The 13,545-nt window shown below is 44.9% G+C and overlaps 1 protein-coding gene across 1 annotated transcript; it reads right to left on the minus strand.

Annotated features, from left to right (window-relative positions):
- Positions 1 to 135: 135 nt before the first annotated feature.
- On the minus strand, positions 136 to 1,680 carry LOC308308645 (glucose-6-phosphate 1-dehydrogenase-like; the record flags this gene model as incomplete). Its single annotated transcript, XM_080754084.1, has 1 exon — positions 136 to 1,680. The coding sequence occupies one exon, from the start codon at positions 1,678 to 1,680 to the stop codon at positions 136 to 138; it is 1,545 nt and encodes a 514-aa protein (XP_080610210.1).
- Between the last annotated feature and the right edge of the window lie 11,865 nt (positions 1,681 to 13,545).

Below are 13,545 nucleotides of genomic sequence, written 5' to 3' on the forward strand. Positions count from 1 at the left end.
TACCTGTGACGGCAAAATAGTGGGGAAATATAGTATAATGGGGACAACTCCCCACTGGCATACTGGGAATTTACCCTGTTACAACCCCCCCTACCCCCCCAACATCTCTCTTCATCATCCCATCTCCCTCACAGTTCACGGTCTGTGGGGGTCGACCCATTTGTACGTGCCCTTGTAGACAAAACCCACCCTCTTGGAGAGCTTGTCGGCTTCAGCGGGACCCCGGCCTCCGTATTTGTACAGAATGGGTCGAGGTTTCTCCTTCTCTATCTCCTGAAGGAGAGGCGTGAAGATCCTCCACGCTTCCCTCAGCTCGTCGCAGTGCACAAAGTGTGCCTGGCTTCCGCGGAACACGTCCAGGAGGAGGCGTTCGTAGGCGTCGGGCAGGTTCACGTCGCGGTACCGGCTCCGGTACGTCAGGTCCAGCTCCGTCTCCTCGGGGCTGAAGCCCACCCCGGGCTTCTTGCTCATCATCTTGGCGTAGACGGCCTCGTCGGGCTGGACGCGCACCACCAGCTCGTTCCGGCGACACCGCCCCCCGAAGATGTCCCCCGGGACGTCGGCGAACTGCAGCCGCACCTCCGCCTTCCGCTCGTTCAGGGCCTTGCCGCAGCGCAGGACGAACGGGACGCCGTCCCAGCGCTCGTTGCGGACGTAGAGCACTGCGGCGGCGAAGGTGGCCTGCGTGGACCCCTCGGGGACGGTGGGGTCGTCCAGGTAGCCCAGCTTGGAGTCCCCCTCCCCCTCGGGGTCTCCGACGTACTGGCCCAGCACCACGTCCGGCATGGACGCCGGGGCGACGCGCTTCAGCACCTTCACCTTCTCGTCTCGGACGTCGGCGGCGCCGGTGGAGGCCGGCTTCTCCATGGCGACCAGGCAGAGCATCTGCAGCATGTGGTTCTGCATGACGTCGCGGATGATGCCCGAGTCGTCGAAGTATCCTCCCCGTCCCCACGTGCCGAACGGTTCTTTGAAGGTGAGGACGACGCAGGCGATGTTGTCCCTGTTCCAGATAGGGCCGAAGATGCGGTTTCCGAACCTGAGCACCATGAGGTTCTGGACCATCTCCTTGCCCAGGTAGTGGTCCATGCGATAGATCTGCTCCTCCGCGAACAGAGAGGACAGGTGTGCAGTCAGCTCCTCGGAGCTCCGCAGGTCCCGTCCAAACGGCTTCTCCACGACCACCCTGTTCCAGCCCTTGGCGCTCATGCAGTGGCGCTTGATGTTCTCGGCGACGCCGCGGTAGATGGCGGGGGGCAGCGCCAGGTAGAAGAGGCGGTTGGCGTCGGCGGCACCGGGCAGAGCCAGCAGGTGTGCGTGCAGATCGGCGAAGGAGGCCTGCTCCGCGTACTTCCCGCGGACGTAGGTGTTCCTGGCGAAGAACGCCGCCAGACGCTCCGCCTCCGACTCTGACGCCTCCAGGTGGGGCGTGCAGGCGGTGCGGATGGCGTCCACTGTGAGATCGGAGCGGGCGAAGCCCACGAAGTACGTCTGCTCGGGGAGGAGGCCGTCTCTGAACAAACGCCACAGCGCCGGGTAGATTTTCCTCTTGGCTAAATCCCCCGACGCCCCGATGATGATGAAGACGTGAGCGTCGGACGCACGGAAGGCCTTGTCCTCATGGAGCTCCTTCCTCAGCTCCCCAAACGCCTCCGATCGAGAGAGGGGTGCGTTGTTCATCTCCTACTCTGTCTACGTGTTGCGACCGAGCATTTTTAGCCACCGATAATGTGCGTCTTTAAGCTGACCTGAACCAACAAAACTAATACCAAACGTATAAAGATGCCTTGTCCTCCTTCCATTCATGTGACAAGGCGGAATGTGGAGGTTTTTATAGGTTCAGAAGAAACACAGAACTCAGCATCAGTGCTGCTGGCTCCACTCCCCATCTCCAGTAGAATCTATATGGATGCTTTGGTCCTTGAATGTCGAGTCTTGCAGATAGAGTCTCAGTAGAACCTATATTGGTGAAGCGCCTTCTCTCCGATGGCTAAGAACGCAAGACGTTAAGGTAAAGCGTAATGACATTTGACCTTGTGAAATCCAGCGATAAGCTTCTAAAGATCTTGGACGACTCTAAAAGTGCTGCTTCTGGTCTTTAAGGCCCGTAGGTCTGTGGGGGCGTTTGAATAACACGGGTGACGTGATGTCATACTGCTGACCTCGCCGCGTGCTTGCTTGACCCTATATGGAGCTTGCATAATGTATCCTTATATGGAGCTTACATAGGAGGAGTGCACATAATCGATAGAAAAAAGTCATTTTGTGGGTGAAGTATCCCTCTAAAGATACTTTAGTGGCTGTTTCAGTGACAGAACGCCTTAACCCATTAAGACCGGAGGGAAGGCATGTCATTTTAGACCACTTTTTTCAACCACTTTAAACGTTATTTTATATTTTGCCTATTCAAGAATAGCTGATATACAAGCTTGTAGATCTGCTATTTTAGAAAAATCGCGAAAATGTGTGCAAATCTTTGAATATATATTGTTTTAAAGCAAATATTGTTTTTCAACTCAAACCTTTGCTTCTGGGGGGTGAGCCCTGTGTGGGACATACGGACGTATGGCGGACGGACGGACGGACGGACGGACGGACGGACGGACGGCAAAGCCAGATGGTGATGAAAAATAGCAGATATACAAGCAGGGAGGGCCTACACGCCCACCTACAACTGTCCAATCACAAAGTCACACTTACGCAACAGCCACACCCATGAGTAATATTGGGTGGCCAAGCTTCAGCCAATCAGGAGAAAGTATCCATTTATTATTCATTATACCCGTCTTGGTTGAATGCTTGATTCTGATTGGACAGGCGCTGAAATCAGCAGTGAATTATGAGCGTATAATGACCGCTCCGCTCTAATGCACCGCTGCCTAATCAACGGCTCAGAGCAGGTGCTGCATTCAGGCTGCGCTGCGTGAATTTAGTCCCGGATCCAACATGGCAGCCATGTAAACAAACACACAGCGTCATTTACAACTAAACGTTGCTCTCAAGAATGTCTTTAAAAACATTTGAGGCGAGAAATAGACGACACAGTATCAGAAAATAGATTCTATTTGATCAGCACTTGTTTTCTAGGGCGACCCGTGGAACACTTTCAGCAGTCTTGTAAACATGGAAATACTTTGTTTTGTTTTTAGTTTTGAGACAAATTATAAATTTTATTGAGTAGCAGGGTAATCAGCGAGAAAATAAATAATGTATAATGCCTGCTTATTTTGAAGGGGTCCTCTTTTGATAATTGTTTCTTCAACAGTCTTTAATAAGGCTGATTTGATATGCCAACTCCGCTATCGCGTCGGTGGCATATCAACCTGTCAGACTCCTATCACTCCATATTGACCGCTGAGCTTACATGTTCCAGTTCCAAATTTGTCTTATTGATTGAAGAGTTTATTAGCAGTTTGCAATAGAAAAAGGTATGTCTGTCTGTCTGTCTGTGTGTGTGTGTGTGTGTGTGTGTGTGTGTGTGTGTGTGTGTGTGTGTGTGTGTGTGTGTGTGTGTGTGTGTGTGTGTGTGTGTGTGTTTTATTATCAAATGTGTCCCAATTTGGCTGGGAGCCAGTCATTGGATTTTTATTCATTTTCATTTTTTCATTTCATTTGAAAGCTGGGGATCATAGCTACAAAATGATATATTGGTTGTGGAGATTGACCCAACAGTTTTGAAGATATGGCTTATAGAATGATGCAATGCTGAAATAGTACTTTTGAGATATTCAAGTTCTAAATAAATGTCTAACCTGCAAATGACCTGACGATCTCTCACATTAATTAAAAAAAGTCTTATTTACATGCAGAGTTAAGCTCTGGCGTTTAAGTGAAATGTAGCCTGAAATTTATGAAATGCTTTAGTGGCTTTATCACATTTTAGTGAAAAAAAAAAAAAAAAAAGGTATTTTCAGTCCCTGTCTAAAGCTGTGCTTTCCGAGATGACTGGCTCTCAGTGAGATTGGGACACAAATTATCAAAAGAGGACCGCTTCAAAATAAGCATGCATTATACATTATTTATTTTCTGTTTGGACATTGGGCTTGGGTATCGCTGTGTGCATCTACTCTAGCTCTGGTCCAGAGCGTTAGCCAGGAAGCAGGCCCTCTGTCCTACCGAGTGCTCAACTAAACTACTTCACTACTCACCTAAACAAAGGCAGCCCCCCACCCACCACTCTGTAAAATACACTATTGTTGTCATGAAATAAAATGCATCCAACTCGACCGCCGCAGACACAACCCGGACATAAGAATACTCAACTGCTTTCAACAACGCGAAACTGCCTTTGTTTAGGCGAGTAGTGAAGTAGTTACATCTATTTCTACTGGGCGGCATAGCTCAGGGGTAGAGAAACCGCTATTAGAGCACGAAGGGTTCCCAAAGGGTTCCCAGTTCGAATCCGGGCTCCCCCTGAGTTAATGTCGAAGAGTCCTTGGGCAAGACTCTGAACCCCTAATTGCTCCCGGTGAGTATAGGTTGGTGCCTTGCATGGTTTCCACCGCCACTGGTGTATGAGTGAATGGGTGAATGTAATGCACAATCTATGTAAAGCGCTTTGGATAAAAGCGCTATATAAATGCACCATTTACCATTTTACTGAAGTCGAGCACTCGTAGGACAGTGGAATTCCTGGTCCTGTATCTGAGCCTGCTGCGACCGCAGTTTTCCCGGTGAACCTGAGCACAACGGTGGGGGCCGATGGGCAAGGAGGGTCGCAAGCTTATGAGAAACAACTAAAATAAGACCTTAAAACCTGGCGAAAACAGTTGCGTGCATTAGCGCAAGATGACGATAAAGGAAATCATTAAATGGAAAACTTTAAATTAACTTCTGAAAAGGCTTCTAAGCCTACACTAGCCTACTAGTAAAACTAGTGGAACCGCAAACTTGCCACACATGAATATTCACGTGTGGTAAACAATAACACAGACAATATACATTTCTAGTAGTGGGAAGAAGAGGTTATCATCATGGCCCCAAATAACTTTTAAATTATCTTGCAATTGGTGTCTCTTCCGGAATCGGCAAGTGTTCCTCTCAATACATAGGCCTAAAGCTATATACCCTCTCCATCATCGGCAATAGTCAGTGGTGTGTGTTCCCCACACTCCCGCGCCCCCACCGTTGCGCTCAGGTTCACCGGGAAAACTGCGGTCGCGAGCCTGCTTCCTGGCAGAGATACATCTGGACCAGAGATACATCTATGACACAACGGGTGTGCGCTGCTCACGGACCCCGAAAATACCCAATCCACAAGCTATTTTGAGCTATCGTCGGCTATTTCCGGCACGCGCGGCACCACCGCACAACGAGGCATCAGCGCTGGTCACAATGGATTGATTTTTTTGAAGCGACCGTCCTTTCCATTACGTGATTGGCACGCCCCTCTGGCCGTAGAAACGACACCTGCTTCTTAAAGCCATTAGCCGGGCCCTTTTTTCTAAATATAGTCAGCTGTGAGCCTGTGTGTCTGTCACAGTCTGTGGCGTCCACCGCATCTCCCCATTGAAAGGGGATACGCGTGTATAACATGTCCCCATTGTCCCGCAGGGCCGCAAAGCTGCAACACTAGAACACACATATGGCAAACACACACGCACACACACACACACACACACGCACGCACACACACGCACACACACACACACACACACACACACACACACACACCTATACTGGTAGATGTGGTTTAGCAGGACCCTTTAGCTCAAACCTGCGGTTTACAACATTAGCAGGACACCACTTTCCACTTGCTTTACTAATATGTGGAGCATGTCAAAAAATCTATTTTGAGCCATAGAACACATATTTCACTTCAAAAGTTGAATAAACTCAACACAACTCAAGTTTTAACAATCTGACAAAATCCTACATTAGGAGGACATTAGATAATTAGGTTCTAAGCTCCGCCCATGTGAATTAACAGGACTAACTACATTAACAGGACAGCTGCAATTAAACACATGAAAATATGTCACTGCAGGGTATTTAAGGGTCAAATGTGATTAAATGTGACATAGCTAAACACAAACAAGGCATTCTATTGATGTTTTTAAATCTCTTCCTAAGACACATTTGTTTTTTCGCTGGCTTTTAATGTTCCTTAATTTTCCTGCGCAAATCGCTACACAGTATGTCTACACTCATGTCATCAACATGGATCTGTCCCATATAGCGCCCCCATCAGGCCGATTTTTTCAAACACATTTTTTGACACTGCTCCTACAAATTTTGCCCTAAAATCACGAAAATCGGTACACCCCACATTCTCTGAGCCAACCAAAACTATACATTGTCCACACAACTAGGAACCAATGCCAGTTACATCCGTCTTTGTGTATACATGTGACCTGACGGTCGCTTATCTCCCGATTAGGGAGTCTTACTGGTAGGCCTGTTTGTCATTTATGCACCATGTACAGCACTTCGGTCAATGTCTCTTGCCTACAGTGGTGTGTTACTGTTTCAACACCTGACTTGCCCTCAGGATCAACCATACAAGTGGAATATAAGCCAGTAAACATGCAGGACTGGAATGACATCGATACAAAGCTCACTAACTAAGTGTTGTTGGTGCCACTGAGATGGTAAACTACAATTCAATGCAATATGACTACTGTGTGTGACTTAGCAGGCCTGAGAACAGGCTGAGAGATGTGATTTCAACATCTTCAATGTTGAGCTACTGTTAATAAAGTTCTGCAGTGAACAAACTAGCATTTTCATCCATCTTGGTCGAAGGGGGACATTGAAAATGTCATGACTGAGGGGTCAATAGACTTAAGCTTTGTGAAGTTAACTTTACAGCTCGTCTGTTATTCTTGACTTCTTTAGAGATTTTCATAAGAGATTTACTGGAAGGGTTATAAAACCAAAAACTATAGCTGAAAAACACACCAATCATGAACAAGGTTCAACATTTATTTTTTGTAGGACACAGGAATGTAGCCCTGCCCCGCTGTAATCAGACAAAATTCGGGGAAGACCGCCAAAGCACCTCAGACCGTAGGGATGGGACAATATACGATATTATCGTTTATCGTGATAAAAAACACTCACAATAATCATATTGTGGAGATTTAATTTATCGTGATATCATCCTCTGTCATACACTGGGATCAATTCACCTTTTATTTGCCGAGCTGCATATCCAGTACTATTTAAACCCTCTATAATTGGTAAAAGGTACATAATATATGTACTTGATACAGTAGTTTTTCACTCTCTACCAAATCTCTTTGCCAAAAAATAGACGATCTACAAGCTCACAATGCTTCGTGCTGCGAGCTTGTAGATCTGCATGATTACTGCATGATTGATCTGTCGCAAAGCCCTCTCCCTAACTGTGAGGATTGGACGACAGCGTAGCAAAACACTTCCACCCAAAGTTGGCTCCCATAACCCGCTAAAAAGCCCGTACCTTGGCCCCCCATCGACCGGGAGAGACGGGGCCAGTACCCAGGGGGTACCCAGGGGCCCAGCCACCGCCAGGGCTCCCCACGGACCCCCTGGGAAAAAAATATGGGAAAATAGTCAAAAGTAGCCGATCATAAATGTGACCCGATTAGGGAGTCTTACTGGTATATAGGCAAATTAATATCAAAAACATTTATATTACATTATTACGGCCATGGTGAAACGTTGCTGCTGGGGGACCTGCTACAGTGATTATAGCTACCCAGAACATTTGAAGGGAGCATTTTTCAAATCATTTTCCGAAACCAAAATCTGCCTTAGACTGCAGCCTGTCGATTGTAGGTATAAATTATCGATACATTTGTTGTTTTTGGGTCAGTTTTAAGTGCACTGCAATTAAGCAATGACATTGTTTTTTCCAGCGGGTAAATGCACAGGAAGAAAAATGAAGTGAATCTTTAAAATATAGCAGATCCACAAGTCTAGGTATGCAGGTCGCCGGTTCGATTCCCGATCCGGACGACCTTTGCCACATGTCATTCCCCATCTCTCTCCCCATTTCCTGTCTGTCTACTATCCTAACAAATAAAGGCATAAAAAGCCCAAAAAACTAATCTTAAAAAAAAAGAAAGTCAGGTCTGAGATTTATCACCCAGCCCTACTTTAATGTTGAGTTACATGTTGTATGACATCATTTTTGTAGCTGCAAGGAATAATTATGGCAATTATAATTTGATAATTGATTTGCAGTATCTCATAAGCTACAGTGCGTTACTGCATCCCCATTATTCAGTTGCCTGCAAATGTATAAATAGGCTACTTTTTCCAGAATTATGTTTAATACCAGCGTTAGTCCAGAAACCCCCACATTTACATAAATCAAAACATCTATTTTCAATAAAGTAGTAAATGAGGATCTCCCTCAATTGATCTTTTCGAGAAATTAAATAAAGGTTGAATGAATGCAAATCTTTTGTATTGCTAAATGCTCATGATGTCCCCGAACATGCCATGACAAGGCAAATGTTTTCTTTGGATATTAATGTTATCACCACCGGCACCACCAAGATGGTTACTTTGTCAACTATCATTATTCTGATATTGCTACCATGCTGTTATGTAAAAATGTTCATATTCTGTTCACACAGTGGTTCTCAAAGTGAATTCCAGGTTGGAATCCACTTTGAGAACCACTGTTCAGGCCCAGGGACAACAAATTTTGATTTAGTTTTGAATAAAATGTCATTTAATTTTAGTCATAATTTAGTGACCTGAAGAGTTTTAGTTTTAGTCTAATTTTAGTCGACTAAATATCATACATTTTTAGGCGACTAAATCTACAGTTCATTTAGTCAACTAAAATGTATTTTGGCAGGCCTTGATGGCATCGTAATGAGTGATTTTACACTTGGTTGTGTGCTGAAAATAGCAGATCTACAAGCTCACAACGCGTTGCGCGACACGTTGTGAGCTTGTAGATCTGCTATTTTCAGCACGCAACACTTGAGAACAACCAAACATAAAATGACTCTCTACTCCACTAGTCCCTCCCTAACGTTTTAGTCTAGTTTTGATTTTGTTGACGAAATTGTCAATATAATTAGTCTTAGTTTTAGTCATCACAGCTTAGTTTTTATTTAGTTTTTGTCAGTGAAAGAAATGCAATCGACAAATACTTTTCGTCATAGTTTTAGTCAACAACATCTACACTGCTCTGACAGTACAAATGGAACCAAATGAACACTAAGTCTCATGATGCAAGGTTAAATTAACATTATCTGTCTGTCTGTCTGTCTGTCTGTCTGTCTGTCTGTCTGTCTGTCTGTCTGTCTGTCTGTCTGTCTGTCTGCCTGCCTGTTTGTCTGCCGATTGTTAACCAATTTGAGTTAAGCTCTCCTCCACTCTTTTCAAAGATTTCACCTTGTGCAGGGAAACCCTTTCACTCATTCTTTCCACTGTAGCCCACTTGCTGATTACTAGCTTGCAATGCAATCAGCCACTGATCAAATTCACCTGTGCTGCCTGCCCATCCCCCATCCCCCATCTCCCTCACTGCACTCACTCAAAACTGTGTGAGTGAGAAGCTGCCCCTCCCCCCACAGTCAGTTGGTTTGTTTGTATGCAGTCTGTACAAGGCAAGGCTTTAAATACTGTGAATATGTGTGAAAGTAAATCCTACGTGTTACTTTATGCTTAGGGTAGTCTTACTAGTGACTATATACAAATGGAACCAAATGGAATTTGGAATTTTTGTTCTGGTTAGTTTTTTTGTTCTGGTTAGTTAAAGCAGTGGTTCTCAACCTCTGGGTCAGGGAATTATTTTGGGGAGGGGGTCCCCAGATGATTATCTAAATGACTGTGCACCATTGCTTTCTCTCTGAACAGTAAACATACAGCATAAGGTTTAAGTGTAAGGGTATCTTCAGATTTCTAAAGTACCCTTCCGTAATCAATGGGGGCAATTTACCCCTTTTTGTGCAGATATATGACCGATTTGTTGCATGTCTGAGTCATCATGACATCACTGAGATGCCATAGACTCCTACCTACCCACTGTCTGACGTGACCTACCACTGCCGGATGCACCCACGCACACGCGCACACACGCACCTCATCCCGGATTGTATAACAGATTTCTTAAGCCCGGTTCACAATGCAACATGCTAGCCCAGATGATCCTTTTGCCGTCCTATAACCTAAAAGCCTAACATGGGTTGTGACAGCACTGAGAGTAGAGACGTGCTACAGCCAATCAGAGAACAGGACAGGTGGCTTGTTTGATTTAATTCACACATTATTTTCTTTTATATAATTAAAAGACTGTTTGTCTGTCTGGATCAATCCAGTGATATAACTTTAATAATTCTCGTGGGCGAATCCAGGTGTGACAGAACACTCTCAATGGAGCTATTGTAGTCCAGCCTGAGGATGCAGTAGCCTAGACTCCGAACCTCTTCAGGCGATAAAAGCAATATAGTTGCAAATTCTTTATCCTCACGTGCGTTGTGTCCCACTTGAGCTCCTCTTTATTGTGTACTTCAAGGAACTTGTGTACTTCAAGGAACTTTAAATCCCTGCTCCCTCAAGCAAGGAGATGAGGATTAGATTTGAGTCTGGAGGAATCAAGCAGGTTAGACTGATTGTAGTCCGAGCATTTCAGGCAAAAAAGTGCGCGATTCCATCAAAATACTGCACAAACTGGCCGGACTATAGTAACATTGTGTCACATATGAGGAAATGGCATATTCGGGAAACCTTGGTAGTAGGCTAATAAGGCTATGCTTTATTCAAGCCAAACGAGACACTCTATTTGGTGCTTTATGATCCCACAGGGAATGCTACAATTTGTCAATCAGTGTCATCACCGATAAACAAACTTTTACTGCACTGTTTTTACAGTACAGTAAAAGTACAGACAGTACAGTACAGACAGTACAGTTCAGTGATAAAAGGTCAAGGTCACAAGCTTATTTAGAATAATTTGACCTTAGAATTGTAGTAAGCTACTTTGGTGTCATATACTGTATCTGAAGGCTAGTGAAGTCACTGATCTACAAGATGTACACACAATTCGTAACACAAGAATTTTGCCTATACTGTGTAATACTGTGTAGAGGAATAATTCTAGAATCAGTATCGGGATTTAAAGGGATATTCCATTTAAAAAAACTCTGCCTTGCATGGGTCTGCCTCCCCAGGCTCAGGGCCTCTCCCCACACACACCCATTGTAACTTCAAACTCCATTATATTTTTTTCTGGTGACTCATACTACCCTCCTAATACATGAGCAGGCCATGTTTTTTTTCGATACAATTTTTCATTTATTTGTAATAATTTTAATTTTTCAAATTTTCCCAAAGAATTATTAAAAATAAATGAAAAGGGTTATTGAGAAAACACGGCCTGCTCACGTATTAGGAGGGTAGTATGAGTCACCAGAAAAAAATAGTGTGTGTTTTTAATGAAGTTTGAAGTTACAATGGGTGTGTATGTGGAGAGGCCCTGAGCCTGGGGGGAAAGATAACATTTACATCAAATATATAAATATAAAAAACTGTTCAGGGTGTTCATAAAAGCCTGATTAGATGATAAAGTGACCAAAATGATCTGTAGGCTTGAACTTAATTAGCATTTTTACCCAAGGGTAAAAATGGTGCCTGGGTGCCTGCCTACTCCTGTATGTCGGAGTTAACTTAAACTCATATGTACTGTACATGATGTCATGGTCATGATGTGGTCATGTGATGCTGTATATAGGAGCTACGCTGATCAGCATACATGACTGTGCAGAGCTGCTACCAGTGGTGCTTTGGGGTTTTCTTTTCAGGGCGGACGGTCATTTATTGACGTCACATGCACGAGCGCCTTTAGATGTGTGCGTGCTAACTAAAAGTTTGCTTTGAACACATCTCATCTATCACAGTAATGGAGCCAGGTAGCCTGAGACACGCACAATGCACATACAGTCACCGCTGGAAACCTACAGTAGGTGTTAAAGTAGCCTATCCATATGAATAGGGGGGTATGTGCAAGCCCACCACTCACTGCCTGCCTGGTAAACCTGTTATGCGAATAGCCATTTGATTACCATGGTCATCACTTGTATAGCTACACATTTTTAAAGTGACAGTTTAAGTACTTTCTAATACCTCTAGAGTGACAGTTTAAATTAAACATTGGCCAAATTGACAAATATTATTCAGAAATTGTGAAAATAGCCAATCTACATCCTCGTGAGCATGTAGATCTGCTATTATTATTAATTTAGGGGGTTGTGTCCTGAAAAGGTTGAGAACCACTGCATTAATCCATTTAGGCCTGGGGCCGATTCTAAAAATGCCTTTTAAATCCGGCCAAGATTTTCATTAAGAAAACAAATGCAATTCATTAATAAAAAATAGAAACATGTAAGAACCACAAAATGTACAGTCAATTGGATGAGTGGTTTGTAAAATATGCATAGCCTCCTTGGAGTGAGCTAAAATGTTGGCAAACTTGGAAAATGGACATTAATATAAACGTGATTTTTTGGGACGTTTTGATTAATTATTACACAAAATAACAATACAACAATTGCAATATCTGGTTAAATTTGTATAATTAAGAAACATTGTCTGTATGTTATGCAAATCATGTTGCAGGCCCATGGTGTGGCAAACCACCAACATGGTAGACCCCTGAACAGTGTTTATGCCAAGTTTAGTGTGGATTGGAGCAACGGTGTGCCTGTGGCAGCCAGGGGCCCCTGGGAGCCACATTGGGCCCCTTGTGTTGCTATTATAATGGCCGACCCCTGAACGGTGTTTGTTCAATCAAGTTTAGTGTGGATCGGAGCAATGGTATGCCTGTGGCAGCCAGGGGCCCCTGGGGGCCACATTGGGCCCCTTGTGTTGCTATTATAATGGCCGACCCCTGAACGGTGTTTGTGCAATCAAGTTTAGTGCGGATCGGAGCAACGGTGTGCCTGTGTCAGCCAGGGGCACCCGGGGGCCACATTGGGCCCCTTGTGTTGCTATTATAATGGTAGACCCCTGAACGGTGTTTGTGCCAAGTTTAGTGTGGATCGGAGCAACGGTATGCCTGTGGCAGCCAGGGGCCCCTGGGGGCCACGTGGGGCCTGTGGTGTTGCTATTATAATGGCAGACCCCCAGAACGGTGTTTGTACAATCAAGTTTAGTGTGGATCAGAGCAACGGTGTGCCTGTGGCAGCCAGGGGCCCCTGGGGGCCACATGGGGCCCTTGGTGTTGCTATTATAATGGCAGACCCCTGAACGGTGTGTGTGCCAAGTTTAGTGTGGATCGGAGCAACGGTGTGCTTATGGCAGCCAGGGGCCCCTGGGGGCCACATGGGGCCTGTGGTGTTGCTATTATAATGGCAGACCCCTGAAGAGTGTTTATGACTAACGTTATTCACCCAAAATGCTATGTCATTGAAATGTTCATAAAAACATGTATGTGCATTAACAGGACTCTGACACCCAGCCAATCAGGTGCTTCAAAACATACACTGTGTGTGAATATTCATGAGCTTGTGTATGAACATGCAGTAGCATTACACAACCTATGGGGGCGCTGTTCAGACACAAAAAAGTCGGGTGTATGTGTATTAACAGGACATCAAAAAA

The sequence above is a fragment of the Nannobrachium achirus genome (assembly GCF_963921795.1).
Source record: "Nannobrachium achirus genome assembly, chromosome: 2".
NCBI classification, from domain to species: Eukaryota; Metazoa; Chordata; class Actinopteri; order Myctophiformes; family Myctophidae; genus Nannobrachium; species Nannobrachium achirus.